This window comes from Hydra vulgaris, chromosome 12, assembly GCF_038396675.1.
Source record: "Hydra vulgaris chromosome 12, alternate assembly HydraT2T_AEP".
NCBI lineage: Eukaryota > Metazoa > Cnidaria > Hydrozoa > Anthoathecata > Hydridae > Hydra > Hydra vulgaris.
In genome coordinates, this window is record NC_088931.1 from 54,372,501 (window position 1) to 54,391,991 (window position 19,491).

General features: G+C 26.3%; 1 protein-coding gene across 1 annotated transcript in view; it reads left to right on the forward strand.

Annotated features, from left to right (window-relative positions):
• LOC100207771 (dipeptidyl peptidase 9) overlaps window positions 1-19,491 on the forward strand; it is a 31,673-nt gene extending 12,182 nt beyond the window's left edge. Inside the window, exons 3-19 of the mRNA XM_065813727.1 lie at window positions 265-535; window positions 991-1,025; window positions 1,852-2,010; window positions 3,795-3,901; window positions 6,679-6,826; window positions 6,940-7,176; window positions 7,592-7,662; window positions 8,538-8,619; window positions 10,417-10,555; window positions 10,794-10,847; window positions 11,239-11,336; window positions 13,727-13,867; window positions 14,761-14,863; window positions 14,977-15,026; window positions 18,173-18,315; window positions 18,384-18,495; window positions 18,779-19,491. Of these exons, the coding sequence (XP_065669799.1) occupies window positions 265-535; window positions 991-1,025; window positions 1,852-2,010; window positions 3,795-3,901; window positions 6,679-6,826; window positions 6,940-7,176; window positions 7,592-7,662; window positions 8,538-8,619; window positions 10,417-10,555; window positions 10,794-10,847; window positions 11,239-11,336; window positions 13,727-13,867; window positions 14,761-14,863; window positions 14,977-15,026; window positions 18,173-18,315; window positions 18,384-18,495; window positions 18,779-18,883 (2,055 nt within the window). The 3' untranslated portion in view covers window positions 18,884-19,491. The remainder of the gene's footprint in view (window positions 1-264; window positions 536-990; window positions 1,026-1,851; window positions 2,011-3,794; window positions 3,902-6,678; window positions 6,827-6,939; window positions 7,177-7,591; window positions 7,663-8,537; window positions 8,620-10,416; window positions 10,556-10,793; window positions 10,848-11,238; window positions 11,337-13,726; window positions 13,868-14,760; window positions 14,864-14,976; window positions 15,027-18,172; window positions 18,316-18,383; window positions 18,496-18,778) is intronic.

Consider the following 19,491-nt stretch of genomic DNA (forward strand, 5'->3'; position numbering starts at 1 on the left):
TTAGATCTTGACTTTGATGAAGACTTTGATGTGATTGCTGCATAAACTCTCTTATGTTAATTTTTTTGTGTATTTTTTTACACTATGCTTTTTTTATATACTACTATATAATTAAATCAGAAGGGCCTGGAATTCCTTTGTTCGAACAACAAGTTTAAGTAATATTATACTACGATAATAATTCTCATTAGATAGCTACTCCAGTAAATGTGATTTTAGCTGAGAAGTTCATTGGTAAAAATCTTTTTATACTTTCTTTTACAGTATGCTACACCTCATGCCATCCCAACAAATCTTTTTGGCAGTAAAATGGATACAAAAATGTGCCCCTGTAATCCAAATATCTTATCATTCATTGATCATGGTGATATTTGGGTTGTGAATACATTAGGTGGATCAGAGATGAGGTTGACATTTGTTAGAGATTCATCACGAGAGGAAGCTTTATCAGCAGGCGTACCTGCATATGTAACACAAGAAGAGTTTGACCGATTTACTGGATATTGGTGGGAACCAGTTTATCATCAAGACAATGGTAATTTGTTGTGTGTGCTGATTATTTTCTTGTTAGTTTAAAAAATACTTTTAAAGAATTTTTATTAGTTAGTTTGATATTTTTTGTTTAATCTTATAAGTTCGAGCCAAGTTGGGTGTCTATACTAAAAACCATTTATATTGTTTTTCTTCATTTGCTAAATAATTATCCCAACACTTTTTTTTATTTTTTCTTGTTCTACACAATAAAATAACAAATTGTATTAATAGTAGTGTTGTGCACTTGAAGTAGCGTTAGTCCAATTATGCTTATTTATTCTAGTGCTGTAATAAACATTAAATATGAAAATATATTTTAGTTCATTTTATTTAAAAAAATGCCGAGTTATATGATTTACAGATCAAGTTTTAAAGCCAAGAAGATTTTAGAATAAAAAGATTTTTGGCAGCCTCTGTTTTTTTATTAATAGATGATTTGAAATTTTTTTTTATTAGGTTCAATGCAGATGTACAGAATACTATATGAAGTAGTAAGTTAATTGAAATATGTTATTTCAGTTATTGAATAGTTTTTTTAACTTAATTTCAATTATAAATGTTATTGAAAAAAATCAGAATTGCTAAATTGTAACTGTATTGAAAAGGTTAACATTTTTTTATTAATAAAACTAGAAAACGGAGGAATGCAAAACTACTTAATAACTTTTGTTAAAGTTTTATTGGTGCAAAAATTTTGTTTTTGTTGAAAAAATTAGTATCAATAAAATCCAACTTCTTAAGTTTTATAAATGTTTTAAGAAATCTAACAAATAACTTGTTTTAAAATGAAGTGTCACATTTTACAAGTGTCACATTCTATAAGAATGCTTGCTAGAAAATTGAATATTTTATTTTTCCAATAAATATGGGATGTAATTTAAAAAATAAATTTAAAACTTCAATAATATTGATAAGATAAAAATTAATAAAAATAAAATAAGTTTACAATAATAAATACAATTGAATAAATTGGATTTTCACAAATTTTACAGTTAACTTATTTTGTTTTTCTTTCTACTCAGTGTAGTAATGGCAATTTTTAAATATTATAGCATCTGTATGATATTTTGTTGACTACGGTATATTTCCGTTAAATGATTAGGTCTGTGAATTATGAAAAGACGAAAAAAATTAAAATGATAAGTTTTGCGGTATCATAAAATATTTAGCGAAAAAAGATAAAGTGATTCTGCTAAAAAGTTTGTACAGCATTTTAAAAATTTATTCATCAATTAAAATGTGTTTTACAAAACAATAATAAAAGTGTTATGTAAAATATTAATTAAAGTGTAATGTTCTAATATTCTTTTTTTATAGGTAGATGAGCGTGCAGTTGAAGAATTTCAAATGGGATCACATTCAGAAGTGTCGTTCACAAACTTTGTTGAAAACTATAGATATCCAAAGGCTGGATCAACAAATGCAAAATCAACTTTAAAAATAGTGGAATTTTGTTTAGACTGCTCTTTAAATCAGGTAATAAATCCATCTTAATATTATTTTTTATGCACTTGGTTGGAATTGTACGATGGTATCTTATGATACCATATTCTCAATACTCACAGTATTGTGTCTTGAGGATGTATTGTTTTCAATTATATTTCGTTACAACTTTGATATTTCGTTACAATTTTGTTTCCTTTTTTTAAAATTGTTTTATTTTTTCTTAGTAGATAAGTTTAGCTTTTTGCCGCCAATTATTGAAATGCTTTATAAGTTAAAAAGATGCGAACTGCCATGGTCAGTTTGTCTAAAAAAAATACTTTAAATGTGGACAAGGCGTGCGGCCGACAAGGCTTGATATATATATATATAAAACATTTCTTATCCTGCCCCATTTTTTCCCTGTTGGTTTACCATAAGAATGTTTTATGCAGAGGACTTATGCTTGATTGCAGAGATAAAGGAAGAGTTATTACTAAGTTTTCAGAGTTAGTAAGATGGAACAAAAGCAAAAGGGCTCCGCGTAAACATGAATAAGAAAAAGATTATATTGTAAAGTCAAGAATAAGCAAATAGAAAATGTGGGCCATGAGGAGTGTGTCAGAAAGGAGTTGGAGCAAACTATTGTTTGTACAGTTTGTAAAGATTGGGTTTACAAAAGATTTTATATTGAGAGTAGATTTTGTTGAATAGAGATAAGTCAAAAAGAGGTTTAAATAAATAGTAGTGGAAAAAATAGAGTGTGTAAGTTTTTTTTCGTCTTGGATATACAACCAGCTGGTGGATCATTAGAGACATTAAGTGCAAGAGTAAGATATGTCTAGACCAAGTTCAAAGAATATTATTTTCACTTTTAACAGCAAGAGGTGCATCAATAGAGAATAAAGAAAAGTTATACATCATATGCATCCAGGATGTTATTATGTACTGCAATGAAACATGGGTAATAAAGATTGATGTCCAGTATCTTAACAGAATTATGAAGTTGATAATAAAATGGTCTTGTGGTGTGACTCAAAAAATGTTATAAGAAATATTCAACCTGGATACACGTGGAAAATAGGGTCCTAAAATGGTGATGGTTAATGCTTTTTGCTTTTCACTATTTCATCTTTTATCACTTTTTAAATTTTCTTTATCTGGCTCAACTTTTTTTTTCAGAAACTGCTATATTGTATACATCTGTTCTGATTACTATTTATTTTTATTTTTTTTTGCTTAAAAGTATTTAGAACTATTATATTTGCTTTAACTTAATAGTAATTAAATTTGAACTTTTTTTAGTTCTGTTGTTTAAATTTTATTTATTCTTGTAACATTTGACACTTGCTATCAATTTCTTTTTAGATTCTGTTCTATTCTTGCAATATTTGTCTCTTACTATATAAATCTCTTTAAGTTTTATTTTTACAACACTTGGTTTTTGCTATCAATTTTTCTTTTTTCTGCAAACCTAAATTTTGCAATCTGAGTTTTTGTCTGCAAACCTAAATTTTTTTTACAATCTGAGTTTTGGGACTCCATCCCTGATATCTATATATCATGTTTATTTATATTTGATGTCTATATATCAAGTGTATTCTTATAGTTTTGTTTATTACTTTAAAAATGATATTTATTTAACAATGCTTAAGTTAAAATATGACTTCATGCAAAAATTCTCTTTAAAAAAAAAAATCAGAAATGGAAATTAAAATAACTAAGTCTTTTTTGAAAAAATAATATTAAATCTATTTTTTATAAGTCAAGAGTATAATATTTATAGAATTTAAATATTCAAAGTATGTTAAAAAAAAACTTAAGCAATTTAATTTCAGTTCATAGCTGGTTCAATCACTCATTATGAGCTGTGCGTAGATTTTTATGAAAAGTTTTCGTGGGTTGAATACATTGTGAGATGTGGATGGATGCCAAATGGTGAACAGTAGGTCTTTATTTTAATATGTTTAGTATATAAATGTAAAAGTGCTTTATAAATAATAATTATTATTTGATATGTTTATTTATGATTTATTTTTATTGAAAAAGTTTTATTTAGTGTTATTGATAAGTTTTTAATGAAAATCAGAAAAATAAAATGTTATCATTTGGATATGAATTTTTTCTTTTTTCCTATTTAATATATAATAAATATTAACAATATGTATAATAAAGACTAATTTGTTTTACGATTTTATAAGACTTTCAAAATAGATATAATCGTGTTGATGATACATTTTTGACCATAGAAAATAATTTTTTTTTAAAAACAGGTAAACAAACATTCTATTTAAATTCTAGATAAAATGATTAAAACAAAAATGGCAATAAAGTTAAAGTATATAAAACTTTTATATAAATATTAACAAAATAATTAAAATAAAAACAGAAAGACAAATATTTTATTCAAGTTCTAAATAAAATAATTAAAAAAAAACATCAAAATGAAAGTTTTCTTTAAATTTGAAATAAAAATAATTCAAATAGAAACGGCAAAAAAAAAACAATTTATTTAAATTCTAGATAAGGTAATTACATTAAAAACAGCAAAACAAATGTTTATTTGAATTCTAAATAAAATAATTCATAAATTAAAGTGTTTCATGTTTTTTCATAAAAGTATTTGATGAACAAAAAAAATTGGTTGCAATTAAAAAAAAAGAACTTTTACTTTTTTGACAAACACTTTTTTATGTGCTCGACAAAGTTTTTGCGGGCATGTGGGCAAGCGCAAAATGGCTTGAATGTGAAAGTGCTAACCAAACAAAGAAGACAGATTTGATCTGACATCAACTGACTTGAATTGGTAGAATATTCAATGAGTGTACATACATTGACTGAATTAAAAAACATGCAAAGAGTGCTGCTATATCCCCAAGGGTTTTGGACAAGCAATCTTTTTAAAGAAAAATCTTTATTTTAAATTTTTTAATTTTTTTCCAATTATTTTTAGCTACTATAGCATATTTACATAAGCATTTGCTTGCTTTTTTTGCTTATCTTAATTCATACATTTTTAGAAAAAGAAGAAAAGAATAATGAATGAAAAGATTGCTGCCCCATGCCAAACCCTCGGTCGATGCATCAGCACTTCGTTGCGAGTCAGGCTATTTGTCAGTCGATGTATGTACTGTAGTCCCGGGCAGCAGGCTATTTCAATATGATGTCACACTGCTCACCTAAAACAGCAGATATATATATATATATATATATATATATATATATATATTATATATATATATATATATATATATATAAATATATATTAGGGTTATGACTTTTTTTTCAAACCTATGCTCCTGTACTGTAGTTTGATGAACTTTTACCTAAAAAGCACGAAATGAACTATTATTTGCATATCTTTTGAAAAAAGTTCACCCCGCCATTGAAAAACCAATTTTATGTCAAAATCGTTTTTTCAATGGCAGGGTGAATGTATATATTTTTCAAAATACATACATTAGGGTGTTAACTTTGATACCTTCAGTTTCCTGTATAAAAAATAGATGAACTTTGGTTTGAAAGTAACTGAAAAGTCTTTGGTATTAATTTTTGAAAAAGGTAACCCTCCATGATCTTTGATTACATACTGGGTCCCATATATCAGTAAAAAAAAATTTCTTTAAAAGTATATCAACCTGGGTCTCAAAAGAACCAGAATTTCATAGAAATTTCAGAAATAGTAATTTTGAATAAAAATAAATTGCTAATATTTGATATACAAAAAAACAACAGTTTTTAACTAAAAACAGAAAAGTTCCTTTTTTATGACATTTTGTAGCAATTTTTTTTTTAGGAAAAGGTTTCAATAGAAAATATTATGAATTTTAAAATCACTATAAAAATCAGGTTGATATACTTTTGAAGAAAAAAAATCAACTAATAATTGGGACCCAGCATGTAATCAAGGGTCATGGTGGGTGATGATGGTGGTGGTCACCATGGTGAACTTTTTCAAAAATTAATACCAACGACTTTTCAGTTACTTTTAAACCAAATTTCATTGTAGAGTGTTTTATATTTATATATATATATATATATATATATATATATATATATATATATATATATATATATATATATATATATATATATATATATTCTATGCACAGTTTTTTGAAATGCACACTTTAATATATACCTTCTACTGTATTTTTTATTTGATAAGTAGTTTGTATGTATAAATGCATTTATACTTATAATTATGAAAGCAAATATAAGTTTGTAGAAACTATTAGGCTTAAGACATTTCCTTTTAACTTTTTTGCTGACTTTTACTAAAATGTCTGCCCAAGATATTTTTTCTTATAGCATCTTTTACAGTCTTTTTACAATTTATTATTTGAGAAATAGTTTGTTTAACTCTAAACATGTGATTATAATTTTGAAGTGGTGTAAGTGCATCAGTATAATAATAATAGTAATTAATTAGTAATAGATAATAATAGTAAGTGATTATGTTACTTAACTTGCGTAATTGTGAATCTAAGTGTTCACTTGTTTTTGTGCACTAAATGATTTACAAATACTGGCATAAAACTAAACTTACATGTAGCGATTTGAATTTTTATAATATAAAGTAATTTGCACTTTATTGTAATAACTTGTTTTTTAATAAAATACTTTCATGTAGTGGTAAGTGCTTTTATGCAATACTGTGTTTTTATGTAGTAACTTTTGTTTTCGTGTAGTAATTTGCATAATATTAAACTTAAATTTCAGTATATGGATTCAAGTTTTAAACAGAGCTCAAAACAGATCTGCATTATTACGAATACCAAGCTCTGCATTTTGTATTGTGAATTCAAGCAACCATGTAAATGAAAAAATTGACATCTTGTTGGATGAAAAATCTGACTACTGGTTCAATGTAATTTTTAATAATTCAGATTTTTGTTTACTTGTTTTGCGTGTGTGTATGTGTGTGTGTATTTATATATAGACACACACACACACATATATATTATTATATTTTTTATTAAGGTCTCCAATGCTCTTCATTTTATATCATCTTGTTTATGCAATGAAATATCATTTATATGGATGTCTGAAAAAACCTTTTTTAAGCATTTATATAGATATACAGTGACAACAGAGGATGAAACTTTAGATAACATTGATAACATGGAAATAAGTAATAGTGAATATGTCGTTCGTCATTGTCGAGTATTAACAGAACAGCCTTTAACTCAAGGAGAATGGGATGTGGATAGTGAAAAGGTTTTATCTATACTGAAATTTTTTTATATATTTAATAGTATTTTATGAATGGTGTGTCTGAACAGTGTAATTGACTGCATTGAGCTGCATATTTTATTATACTTGATGTTTTACTTTACAAAATGAAGAAAATAATTTCTTTTTCTTTTTGATAGTATATGCTTTTTTTTTTTTTTTTTTTCTGTATTCAATTATGTGTATTTATTTATATACTTTTTACATATTATGTTTTAAATTTATTGTCCCAGAAGCAAATAACATCAGTCAATATACCTTTAGTAACCTTTGCAATGGTTCATTATTGTTGGTTATCAGTATAGACAAAAAACTGACTAAAACCATCCAAACATGAATGTTTGGATAATCTTATAATTTGTTTTGTTTAATTATTTAATTTAAAGAGTTTAATCATTAGATTTGGTTAGATGAAAGAAATGATTTAGTTTATTTTCTGGGTACCAAAGACACACCTCTAGAAAAACATCTGTAAGTCTTCATTATACAATTACTTAATATTCTGAAGACTATTAAAAAACATATTCATGTCTGGAAAATATAAAACTGCTAAATATATTTATTTATTTTAGAGAGATTGTCCATGAATTATGTCACATAATTTTTTGACAGCCTTGGAATCTCCCTCCCCCTCCACCAGCCCTCTTTTAACTGATTGTAAAATTTAATAAATTTAATTGACTTATTGTCTGACTAAATGGACAAATTACCTCTGAGGATATTTATCAGACAAAATTAATAAGTATACATTTTTAATATACGTGTTACACAATAATTTAGTGTACTGTTGGTATCACAATATTTTACAAAAGCAGAAGCACAGGTTTGAGTTATGGTCAAAATTAAAACAATGTTTTAATTTTGTTTTATTTGAAAGTAGTTTTATGTGTACTTTTATTGTTTATTAATGATTATTTCTTTTTAATGATATAGCAGTAGGCTGCATTATGACTATATCATTCGTAGCTATCATTGAGTGATAGCTGTAAGCTATATTACGCCATCATTCTACATTGTAGAATAATAGTGTAGTATACATTCATTAATTGAATTGCATATTTATCATGTATATATATCACCTAAGGATTTGTGTTTCGAATATCAAAATCAAACAAAAAGTTTTATAGATTTAAAAAATAAAAAATCTAAATCATTTTTGCTTCACAAAATCAGATACCCCTCTCTCCCTTGTGACAAATCATCACAAAATCATTATTCACTACAACAACCTACGCCCCTCCTATTGGGTGACATAATTTGTGGACAACTCCTTATTTAAATGTATTCATGTATTCTTGAATTTAACTTTATTATCGATTTTTTAAATCAGTTTTTGTATATTTTAGTTACTGTGTTTCTTTGACAACACCTGAATGGATTGAGCGAATGACTCTGCTTGGTTATTCTCATACTGTCACTCTAAGCAAAGTGAGTAGTTTTTGAAAATAAGTTCAGTTAAACATATTTAGAAAAAAATCGTGTTATTTATTATTTTTTTTTTTGTACTTTTTTTCCTAACAAAAACTTCAATGGTTTTTTATTTGCTATTGTTTTGACTTAGATAAAGTCAAAAAAAGTTGTTGTGAAAACAGCCTTAGTTTTCAAAATTTTATACCAATTTAATGATATAGTTTTATAGATAACAGGGTTTTCTGTTTAGTAAGTGTCAATAGAGAACAACCATATGGTAATAACTTATGCTGATGTTAAAATGGGGAATATATACTGTTGGTAAAATAATTTTTTTGTCAAGATTATTTATCAACACTCTTATACTTATGCTCAGATGTTTTAAACCTTGCGATTTTTGCATCTTGAGATTCAATTGCAGACTTCAAATATTCATGTGTCGTTTTGTATATTTCATAGTTTACTCCAATAGTTTGACTTGATCATATATAGTTTCTTTTTGGATGAAAAAACATTTGACATAATAAAAATGAACTATTGTTCTTCACTTTTTTGATTCAGGAGAATGTTAGCTATTAAACCAGTATACAGTAGGCCAGGAGAATGTTAGCTATTAAACCAGTATACAGCAGGGCAGGAGAATGTTAGCTATTAAACCAGTATACAGCAGGGCAGGAGAATGTTAGCTATTAAACCAGTATACAGCAGGGCAGGAGAATGTTAGCTATTAAACCAGTATACAGTAGGTCAGCAGTTAGGAAGTTCTCCAAAACTTAAAGTTTTAAAATCATATTTTTTGCTATTTAAAAATTAGAATGTTTTAAATTTAAAAGACTTTGCAATTTCATTGAAAAGTACTGACAAATGACGTCCACTATTAAAATACCTCTAAAATTATTCATTAACATTACCATTTTTATATATATATTTTGAATAAAATACACAAATAGCAAAAAAAAATTATTTAAAAAAATATATATATGTTTTTTTAGTATAGTATTTTTGTAAAAAATAAATTCTATATCAAACCTAGAACTAAAAAAAAGCAGCACCTGAGATCAATTATAAAATCATGCTGGTATGCCTACTATCTATTCCAACAGAAATTTTTACCCCAAGTTATTAATTTTGTATTTCCAAGTCAATCTTTTAAACCTCATTTATCCCAGATTCATCCTCAATTATTGCAAAACATTAGTTTTGGTTTTGACTGGGACCCATGGCCCTGCATTTCTATTTCGTTTGTGTGGGGGGTGTTGTATGTTGCTGTTTCAGTCCTAGTTTGTGGGACTGAAAATCAGGGATGTGGGAAGAAGACAAATGGTGTGCTTTGTTATTCCTTAAACAATTCAATAGAAGATGGGCAAAGACAGCAGAGTGACTTACTTCTTGGTCCGGGATCAGGGAGGTGTTGATGAAGTTTATCGAAGGTTTTGAAATAACCAATAATATCTTTGTAGATCATAAATTGGAGCTTACCATGATTGGTGGTAAGGTATGTGCAGCTCTCAGTGTGCAGATCAATTTGAGTTAGAGCTGTTCCATTTTTGGACAGAAGTCCTCATTAGTAAACATACCAGAATGTAAAAGTGAAGAGCATAAATCTTTGTTAGAATAATTTAGACCTATTAATTTAATTTAATAATTAAGGTCTAATAATTTAGGCTCTATCCTTTAGTTAGATAGTGAGCCCTGGCACTGGACTTGCAAGAAGAACTATTGAAAAGAAACCTTAGTATTCTCTGTGCTCTGTCTTTCCAACAAGGATGTCAATCTTGATCTATTCCAAGTTTATCACTAGACTTTTTTTTTTAGGATTGTTCTTATGCAGTAATATTATCTTCTTCTGTGACTTCATTAACTCAAGTAAATCTGTGCAAAATTAATACTATCTATTCAACAGAACAAAAAAAGATATCGTTGCACAGTATAGGTTGGGTGGAAGCTCCAAGAGGTTTTTATTTTTGTTTTGAATGTTTACAAGAGGTTTTTATTTTTGTTTTGAATGTTTACAAGAGGTTTTTATTTTTGTTTTGAATGTTTACAAGAGGTTTTTATTTTTGTTTTGTTTACAATGCTTAAGTTGTTTAATTTATAATTTATGTATTTAAATTTTAATCAAAAAAAAAAGTTTTTTATTTACATCACTGTTTATATTTAATTACACCTATTTTTATAATTTTACTTTTTAGATGTTCTTCCTACCTCTAGGCTTCCTGAATTATTTAGGTACAAGAACTCCCAAGGTGAGTTTTTGAAAATTTACTTTTGAATATTGAATAACTTAATGTTTAGAATATTTATTTCTTAGAATGTTTTAAGTTAGTAAAATTTTCAAATCTTTTTATTTTCTTCAGTGCATTTGATCACGTTAAACACACAAAAAGTAACAAAATATGACTAATATTTTCTAAGCGAAAAACAATATGTGAAAATCCATTTTTGAGAAATAATATAGTAGATAACTGTTGTTTCCAGTCTTTATTGAGAAATAATATAGTAGATAACTGCTGTTTCCAGTCTTTATTGAGAAATAATATAGTAGATAACTGCTGTTTCCAGTCTTTATTGAGAAATAATATAGTAGATAACTGTTGTTTCCAGTCTTTATTGGTTGTAGTTTAATATATAAATTAGGTTATGATATCTATGGGATGCTGTTTAAACCAGTGAACTGTACAGAAGGTGAGAAGTATCCAACAATGTTGTATGTTTATGGAGGACCAGGTGTTCAGGTATTTTACTATCAAGTTAAGAAAAAAAAATTTAATTCAAATTATATTATGGGTCATTCCCAAATATTCCCATTCCATACCAAATGGAGTAAGTTTTTATGAGATTCCTCATGGACCATCTCATATTTTGCTGGATCAAGATTTTTTCAAAAGTTGATCATTGATGCAAAGCATTTGTTACCTGAGATGGCACCTTTTTTTTTCTTTAAAATTTCTTATATACATTAGGGTGGCCCTAAAAACAATTTTTTTGAAAAAAATCTGCTCCCACCCTTTAAATGTGTTCTATATAATACAAAAACACTAGGTTTAAAATTTTGTTGAATAAAAAATATTTTTAGAGGTCCCCCAAAACCCTTTAATATTTAACGGGTCCCTAATATTTAAAAAAAAAAAGTTTCTCGAAAATAGGTCAACCTGGTACTCAAATGAAGCGAAATTATATAAAAATTTCAAAAATAACATTCATTTTGAAATAATAAAGTTATTTTAGGTTTTACTACGTAAGAATCTTGTTTTTTAGCAAAAAATGAAATAAGTGAATTTTTATGATAATTGTGATAAATAAGTTTAAACTTCAAATTTATTTTTCAAAATGAATAATATTTTTGAAATTTTTATATAATTGCGCTTCATTTGAGTACCAGGTTGACCTATTTTTGAGAAACTTTTTTTTTGAAAATATTAGGGACCCGTTAAATATTAAAGGGTCTTGGGGGACCTCTATAAATATGTTTTTTTCAAAAAAAATTTAAACCTAGTGTTTTCGTATTATATAGAACACATTTAAGGGGTGGGAGCAGATTTTTTTAAAAAAAGTTGTTTTAAGGACCACCCTAATATACATTAATCAAAGAGTTTCTAAAAGTCAGGTAAATTTTTAATGAAAACAAATCAATACTATTTGTTTGTCTTTTTAAAACACAGGAGTTAAAAATAAATAGTTTTTATTGATTTAATTGTTGTTTGTTATAAAATGATAATTAAAAAAATAGATGTTTATAATCTTATAATTACATTAAAACTTATAACAATTATAATCTTTATAACAATTATATTTATAACAGAAAACAAAGTCTTTTGTAATTCTTAAATAGTTATAAAAAAATTTACATTAGTTTTAAATGTATGACACTAATTATTTAAGATATTTATATATATCTTGAAATTACAGTTTAAATTTTTTTTAGTAATTGAGACCATATTTAGTTATTAAAACAAAAAGTTATTATGACAATTAAAAAAATTTACTTCATTCAATTAAAAATAAATTTCTCAAATATAAATTAATTTCAATGGTTCTTTTTAAGTCATTATTATAAAATCTTCCTTCGTTAGACTGAATCTTAAGAGGTCGAACTTTGCATAAAATATGCATCAGAGTTACCCAACAGAGATCATCTCTGCATGGATACATGAATTTACTGCACAGAGAAGACTTTTTCATAAATTTGTATGCAAATCTTGATATTTTGCACATTAGTGCAAACACCATCATTCCAATGAGGTGACATTGGTACGGAACTGTGGTGGTTTTGTGTAACAGGTATTGTAGAACATGAATTTAATTTTCAAATTATAGTTTCTCCAACACAAGTACTTTTACTGTGTGCTGTTTCACAAAAGTGCCACCCTGCAGCAATGTTGAAATGTTGTTGATGGTATATATTATCATAAGTTGATAATATTTTTGTAATTTTTTATATTTGATGCAGCTCCATTACTAAAAAAGAAAATTACAACAATATCAAGTTCATCTCGTACCTCAACAAGTAAACTATCTTGTGACAGTTACAAAAAAAATCTATGGGATTTACTTTGCTTCTCAAAGAAAAAGCCTCATGGTTTAGTTAAGATTTAATTACTTTTTTTAGACTTGCTAAATTTAATAAGATAGCACTATTTAATGCTTTATCAATACAACAAGGAGAGATCTGAGGCATACTACTTAGCATTATTTAGTTCTAAAAAATTTGTTTGGTTCTATTTTTACTTTTTAGATTGGCATATTGTTTAAAAATTCAGTAAACAAGTTTTAACAAATTTACCTTTATACCTCCTTTTTTTTTTGGTTTTGATTGATAAGCACTCTTTGATTGATGCATAAAAGAAAGGAAAAAAAAAGTGCCATCTTAGGTAACAAATGCTTAGCATCAAAGATAATTTTTAAGAAATCTTGATCCGGCTCACATTGATGACTTATAACTTTTGAATGCAGCTCTCCAATCAATGGAATGTTTTTAAAATGTTTATCCACCACGTGTAGATCAACAGGCAATTTAATTTATATTAATTTACAAAATTTAAGTCTCAACAGTCTGAGATGGTCCATAAGGAACCTTTATTTCTCTTTGTAAGAAATAACCCTTATGTCATTTAATTTATTTTAGTTAGTCTCAAATTCACAACGCTCTGTTCGTCGATTAAATTTGTATGCTTTACCATCATTTGGTTATGCTGTTGTCATGCTGGACACAATGGGATCATGTAATAGAGGAATAAGGTTTGAAGCAGCCATTCAAAATTGTATGGTATGGATATCTTTAATTAATTACTTGCAAAGAGAAATTAAAAAGAAAGAAAAGTCAAGCTGTTCCCCGCTTCTTCCAGCTCAGAAGAGATGTGGAACAGCTTTCAATTGATTTTTGCTTAAAAATAAAGTTTTCGAATATTAGCTGAAATTTTTATTACTAAATAATATAAATTTTAATAATGCTATTATTGATTATTGGTTATTATATCTATTAATAAATTCAGGTTTACTATTTTTTTGGTATTAAATTCGGATTTGGTTTTTTTAAGTATTTTTGTTAATAATATTAAAGTACCATCAAATAATCCTGTGTTGATAGCTACTCCTAAAAAAATGTATAATAATTGCTGGTATCATGAACAAAATTCTAGTTGAGTAATTTAAATTAATTTTTTTATACAGGACACAAAATAATAATTACAACAGTTATTTTGAAACATATAAAATTAATTAAAATACCATTATCATTATAATTCAAAACCTAATTATTATGTTTTTACAATTAGAGAATCACAAAATAGTTCTTTCGAATTAGCCTTTAATACTATAATTTTTCGAAACCTTTTTTGTCATTTTAAAGCTTTAAAATGAAATGTTGAATTTAATTCCTGCTTTCTGGCTAAACTAATTGAGTTTTAAACTCTTAATATGAAAAACTAATCAAAACTAAGACCACTAGGTCTTAATTTTGCTAATGTGTTTATTTGTAAGTTTAAAACTCAATTATTCATATAGTATAGCTTCAACTGATTTTTTATTTTTATGTTTATTGTTATAAATTTATCATCATGCAGCACAGCGTAAAACTATATACGGTCGTAAAATAATCATGCAGCACAGCGTAAAGCTATATACGGTGGAAGAAGTAAATACTCTAAATCTTATTTTTAGGGTCAGATTGAAATTGAGCAGCAGATTGAAGGTTTAAAATTAATAGCAGAAAAATCAGGAATAATCGACATGAACAGAATAGTAATTCATGGCTGGTCATATGGTAAAATAAATGACTTTTCTATAAGTATTATTTATTTTAAATCTCTTATGTTTATTGCAATTGTTTATTGCAATTGTTTTTTACAACTGTTTATTGCAATTGTTCTTTTTTAGGTGGTTACTTAGCATTAATGGGATTGGCTCAGCGCCCTGATATATTTAAGGTTTTTCTTTTTATTATGTTTACTATTTTATTTGTGAATTTTTTCTTTCATTCGATGTTAAATGGCAATATTATCCAATACAAAGTGGTTTTTGTACATAAGCTGAAAATTGTTCAATTTTATTACTAATAGTTTTACAAATTTTTTATCAGAACTATTCATATTTTTTCAGCTTGTTAAAAACAAACCTTTAACCAAGCTCAAACTTAGTAAATTTCTTTTGTATCGTCTAAATAAGACATTTTTTGGAGGTTACCTAGATATTCAAACTTTTAATTAGAGGGCTTAGAAAATAATTAACAGTATCTCCAACAGTACTATAAACTTCATCTTTTCTCTTCCAGTAACTTCTAACTCTAGTAGTTGTTGCTTTCAACCTTGTTCAAAGTGTTAAAGTGTTAAAAAAAAATTCTGTTCGGATGAGGCGTGAAACTCCGAGTCATGTTTCAAATTCAATTGACATCATTTATTTTAATATATATTTGCTCTACTTTTGTATTAAGCATTGTCTACCGAAAAAGTTACTTTTATTATTAATATATATTTTATATATATGTATACATATATATGTATATATATATGTATATATATATATATATATATATATTTATATATATATATATTATATATTATATAACATATATATTATATAACATATATATGTATATATATTATATAACATATATATATATATATATGTATATATATATATATATATATATATATATATACATTATATAACATATGTATATATATATATATATATATATATATATATATATATATATATATATATATACATATACAAAACTATATATATATATATATATATATACACACATATATAAAACTATATATATATATATATATATATATATATATATATATATATATATATATATATATATATATATATATATATTATATAACACATATTATATAACATATATATATTATTTAATATATATATATTATATAATATATATTGAGGGTATACTGCCAGAACACACACATTTTTCATTGTTTTGAGATAATGGCAGTTTAATGAAAAAAAAAAATTTTCATGCAATAGTGTATATTCGCATTGTATATTTGAGAATGATCAATAGCTTGGTATTATATAGAATATAAGGTCTGGTGCGTTTTGAAAGTGATATAGCATATAATAATGAGTGTTTATGTTGACTTAACTCAAAACCAACAAAAAATGACTTAGTGCATTCTGGCAGTATACCCTCGATATATAGTATATTTTATATATTCAGAGCTGTGGAGTCGGAGTCGCAGTATTTTTAGCGAAGTCGCTAAACAAAATTGTGACTTCAACTCCAACAGTAAAGCTTCTCGGTATTGCACATGCATGTACAAAATATTTAACCTTCAAAGAACTTTTCATATAATTGGTAAAAAAAAAATTTTTAATCATCGCGTAATATTTTTTTAAAGAATTCAAAGAATTTTTCAAAAATTTTGATTTGGAGTCAGAGTTGGAGCCCGAGTCGTACTCTGAAAATTTTAACGATTGGAGTCCGAGTCGGTACTTTTTTTTTACGACTCCACACCCCTGTATATATTATATTATAGTATATATATACATATATATATATATATATATATATATATATATATATATATATATATATATATATATATATATATATATATATATATATATATATATGATTTAAATGTTGACATCTTGTACGAGAGTATATATATATATAAACTAATTTAAAACATCAGATAATACGAATTCTCTCAATACTAAATAATTTATTTGAAATTTTCGCCGGATTATAGGCACCGGCATCATCAGCATATAATATAATATAATTATAAAAATTGTGACCGTTAAATAACAACAAAAATTTTTTAAACTTTGACGTCATCTTTATAATGGCTTCTTTTACGTAAGTATGAAAAAAAAAAAAGTCCAAAAATTCGTTTTGACATATTGTCCATTGTCCAAATTCATACCACCGTACATTGGAGAACATTGATGTTTTTGTATCTCCAAGGCTTCACGGACTTTTCTTTCAAATTTTTTATCCTCAACTTTAAGTGTTTCTGCCCTATCCCATTCAATATCCTCATCGCAATTTACTTTATACAAAGCTAATGCAGACTGGTTTAACGTTAGAAAATCTAGCGTGGCTATCATCTACATATCTATAAAAGGATTTAATATCAATTGAAGGAATCATTGTCATTGCCATTTTTATTGCTTTTTCCTCGTGGTATTGTAAAAAAGATTCAGCCAAAACAACCATAAAAGGCAATCCAATTGGGCCTGAATTCTCCAACTCATGAATCTCACCGTTCCACAAGAAATAACAATTAAATAAAAGCGTTTCTTACAAAAACTCAACTAAGCTTACTTTAACTGAAACAAAACAACTAATTGAACTTTGTTTGTTTCGTTGTTATTTCTTGTGGAACGGTGAGATTCATGAGTTGAAGAATTCAGGCCCAATTAGATTGTCTTTTATGGTTGTTTTGACTGAATCTTTTTTACAATACCACGAGGAAAAAGCAATAAAAATGGCAATGACAACGATTCCTTCAATTGATATTAAATCCTTTTATAGATATGTCCAAAGTGTATGTCGGTGAATCGAAACTTCAAATAAGAACAAAGGTTCAACAACACCAAAAGTTTTTGACTGAAGGCAAGTTAAACCAGTCTGCATTAGCTTTGCATAAAGTAAATTGCGATTAGGATATTTAATGGGATAGGGCAGAAACACTTAAAGTTGAGGATAAAAAATTTGAAAGAAAAGTCCGTGAAGCCTTGGAGATACAAAAACATCAATGTTCTCTCTTGTACAGTGGTATGAATTTGGACAATAACCAATATGTCAAAACGAATTTTTGGACTTTTTTATTTTTCATACTTACGTAAAAGAAGCCATTATAAAGGTGACGTCAAAGTTTAAAAAATTTTTGTTGTTATTTAACGGTCACAATTATTGTAATTATATTATATGCTGATGATGCCGGTGCTTATAATCCGGTGAAAATTTCAAATAAATTATTTAGTATTGAGAGAATTCGTATTATTTGATGTTTTAAATTAGTTTATATATATATATATATATATATATATATATATATATATATATATATATATATATATATATATTAAGGTGGCTATAGCTGGTGCTCCTGTTACATGCTGGCAATTATATGACACTGGTTATACTGAACGTTACATGAAATCTCCAGCCGAAAATAAGAATGCGTATCAAGATAGTTCGGTCCTTAAATTTGCTAGTCAGTTCCCTAATGAGTAAGTTAATTAAGTTTTTCTGCGTTGCAATAACTGTGCTAAAATAATAAAACAATGGTTTTTTTTAGACCTAACCGCTTGATGATAATCCATGGTCTTATGGATGAAAATGTTCACTTCAGTCATACTAAGGCTCTTATCTCTGAACTTATTAAGGAAGGCAAGCCCTACCAGCTACAAGTAATTTTAAATTATTTTGATTTAAATTCTTTATTTTTTTTAATTTAGTAAATTTTTTATAAAATTTTAGAATTTTTATATTTTTGAAATAATGTTGTTTCAAAAAAAACATTATTCTAACCATTATTCGTAATTGTTATCCTAGCTATTAATTGTGCGAAATATTTGTATATTTGTTTTATCTTATAATAATATAATCCTATAATAATATAAAATTGTGTTGAGTCATCAAATCAATAAAAAAAAAGCTAAATGAAAAACTATAATAGTTTGTTGTTTTCAGGTTTACCCAAATGAACGCCATGGAATTCGAAATGCTGCTGCTGCTAAACATTACGAGACCAACGTTGTTTGGTTTTTACAACAATACTTGAGTACAATTACGTGAGTAATCTCTCCACCATATAGTTATGGTCTATGGTCACGTGAGCTATCTCATTTAAGTCTACCAATCATATGGTTTTGCCTTGTTTGTATCCAATTAACAAACTTCTCCGTTTCAATATCCTACACGACAAAAAAATATAGGCTTTTAAACTTATTTGCATTTTAAGCCAATGTAAAACCAATATTTGATATATGTATGTATCTATGTGTGTGTGTATATATATATACATTTTATATATTTATATATATATATATATATATATATATATATATATATATATATATATATATATATATATATATATATATATATATATACGCGCGCACACATATACATACATAAACATACACGTACCATTTATCTGGTTATATACATGACATCGAGCTCAAAGGAGAAAAGAACTGTATATAAAAAATAACTTTGAATGCATATTCATCACTAGATTACGGTACGCAAATTCCCGTACTTGCGTATGTCCTTGTTAGAAGGTTTTCGAAATGAAATTAAGAACGGCTGTATTATAATATATTTTATCAATTTATATTTTCTGATAAAGCAAAAACTGATCGTCTGTATTTCTTAAAAACGAAATACTGCTAAATGTTTAA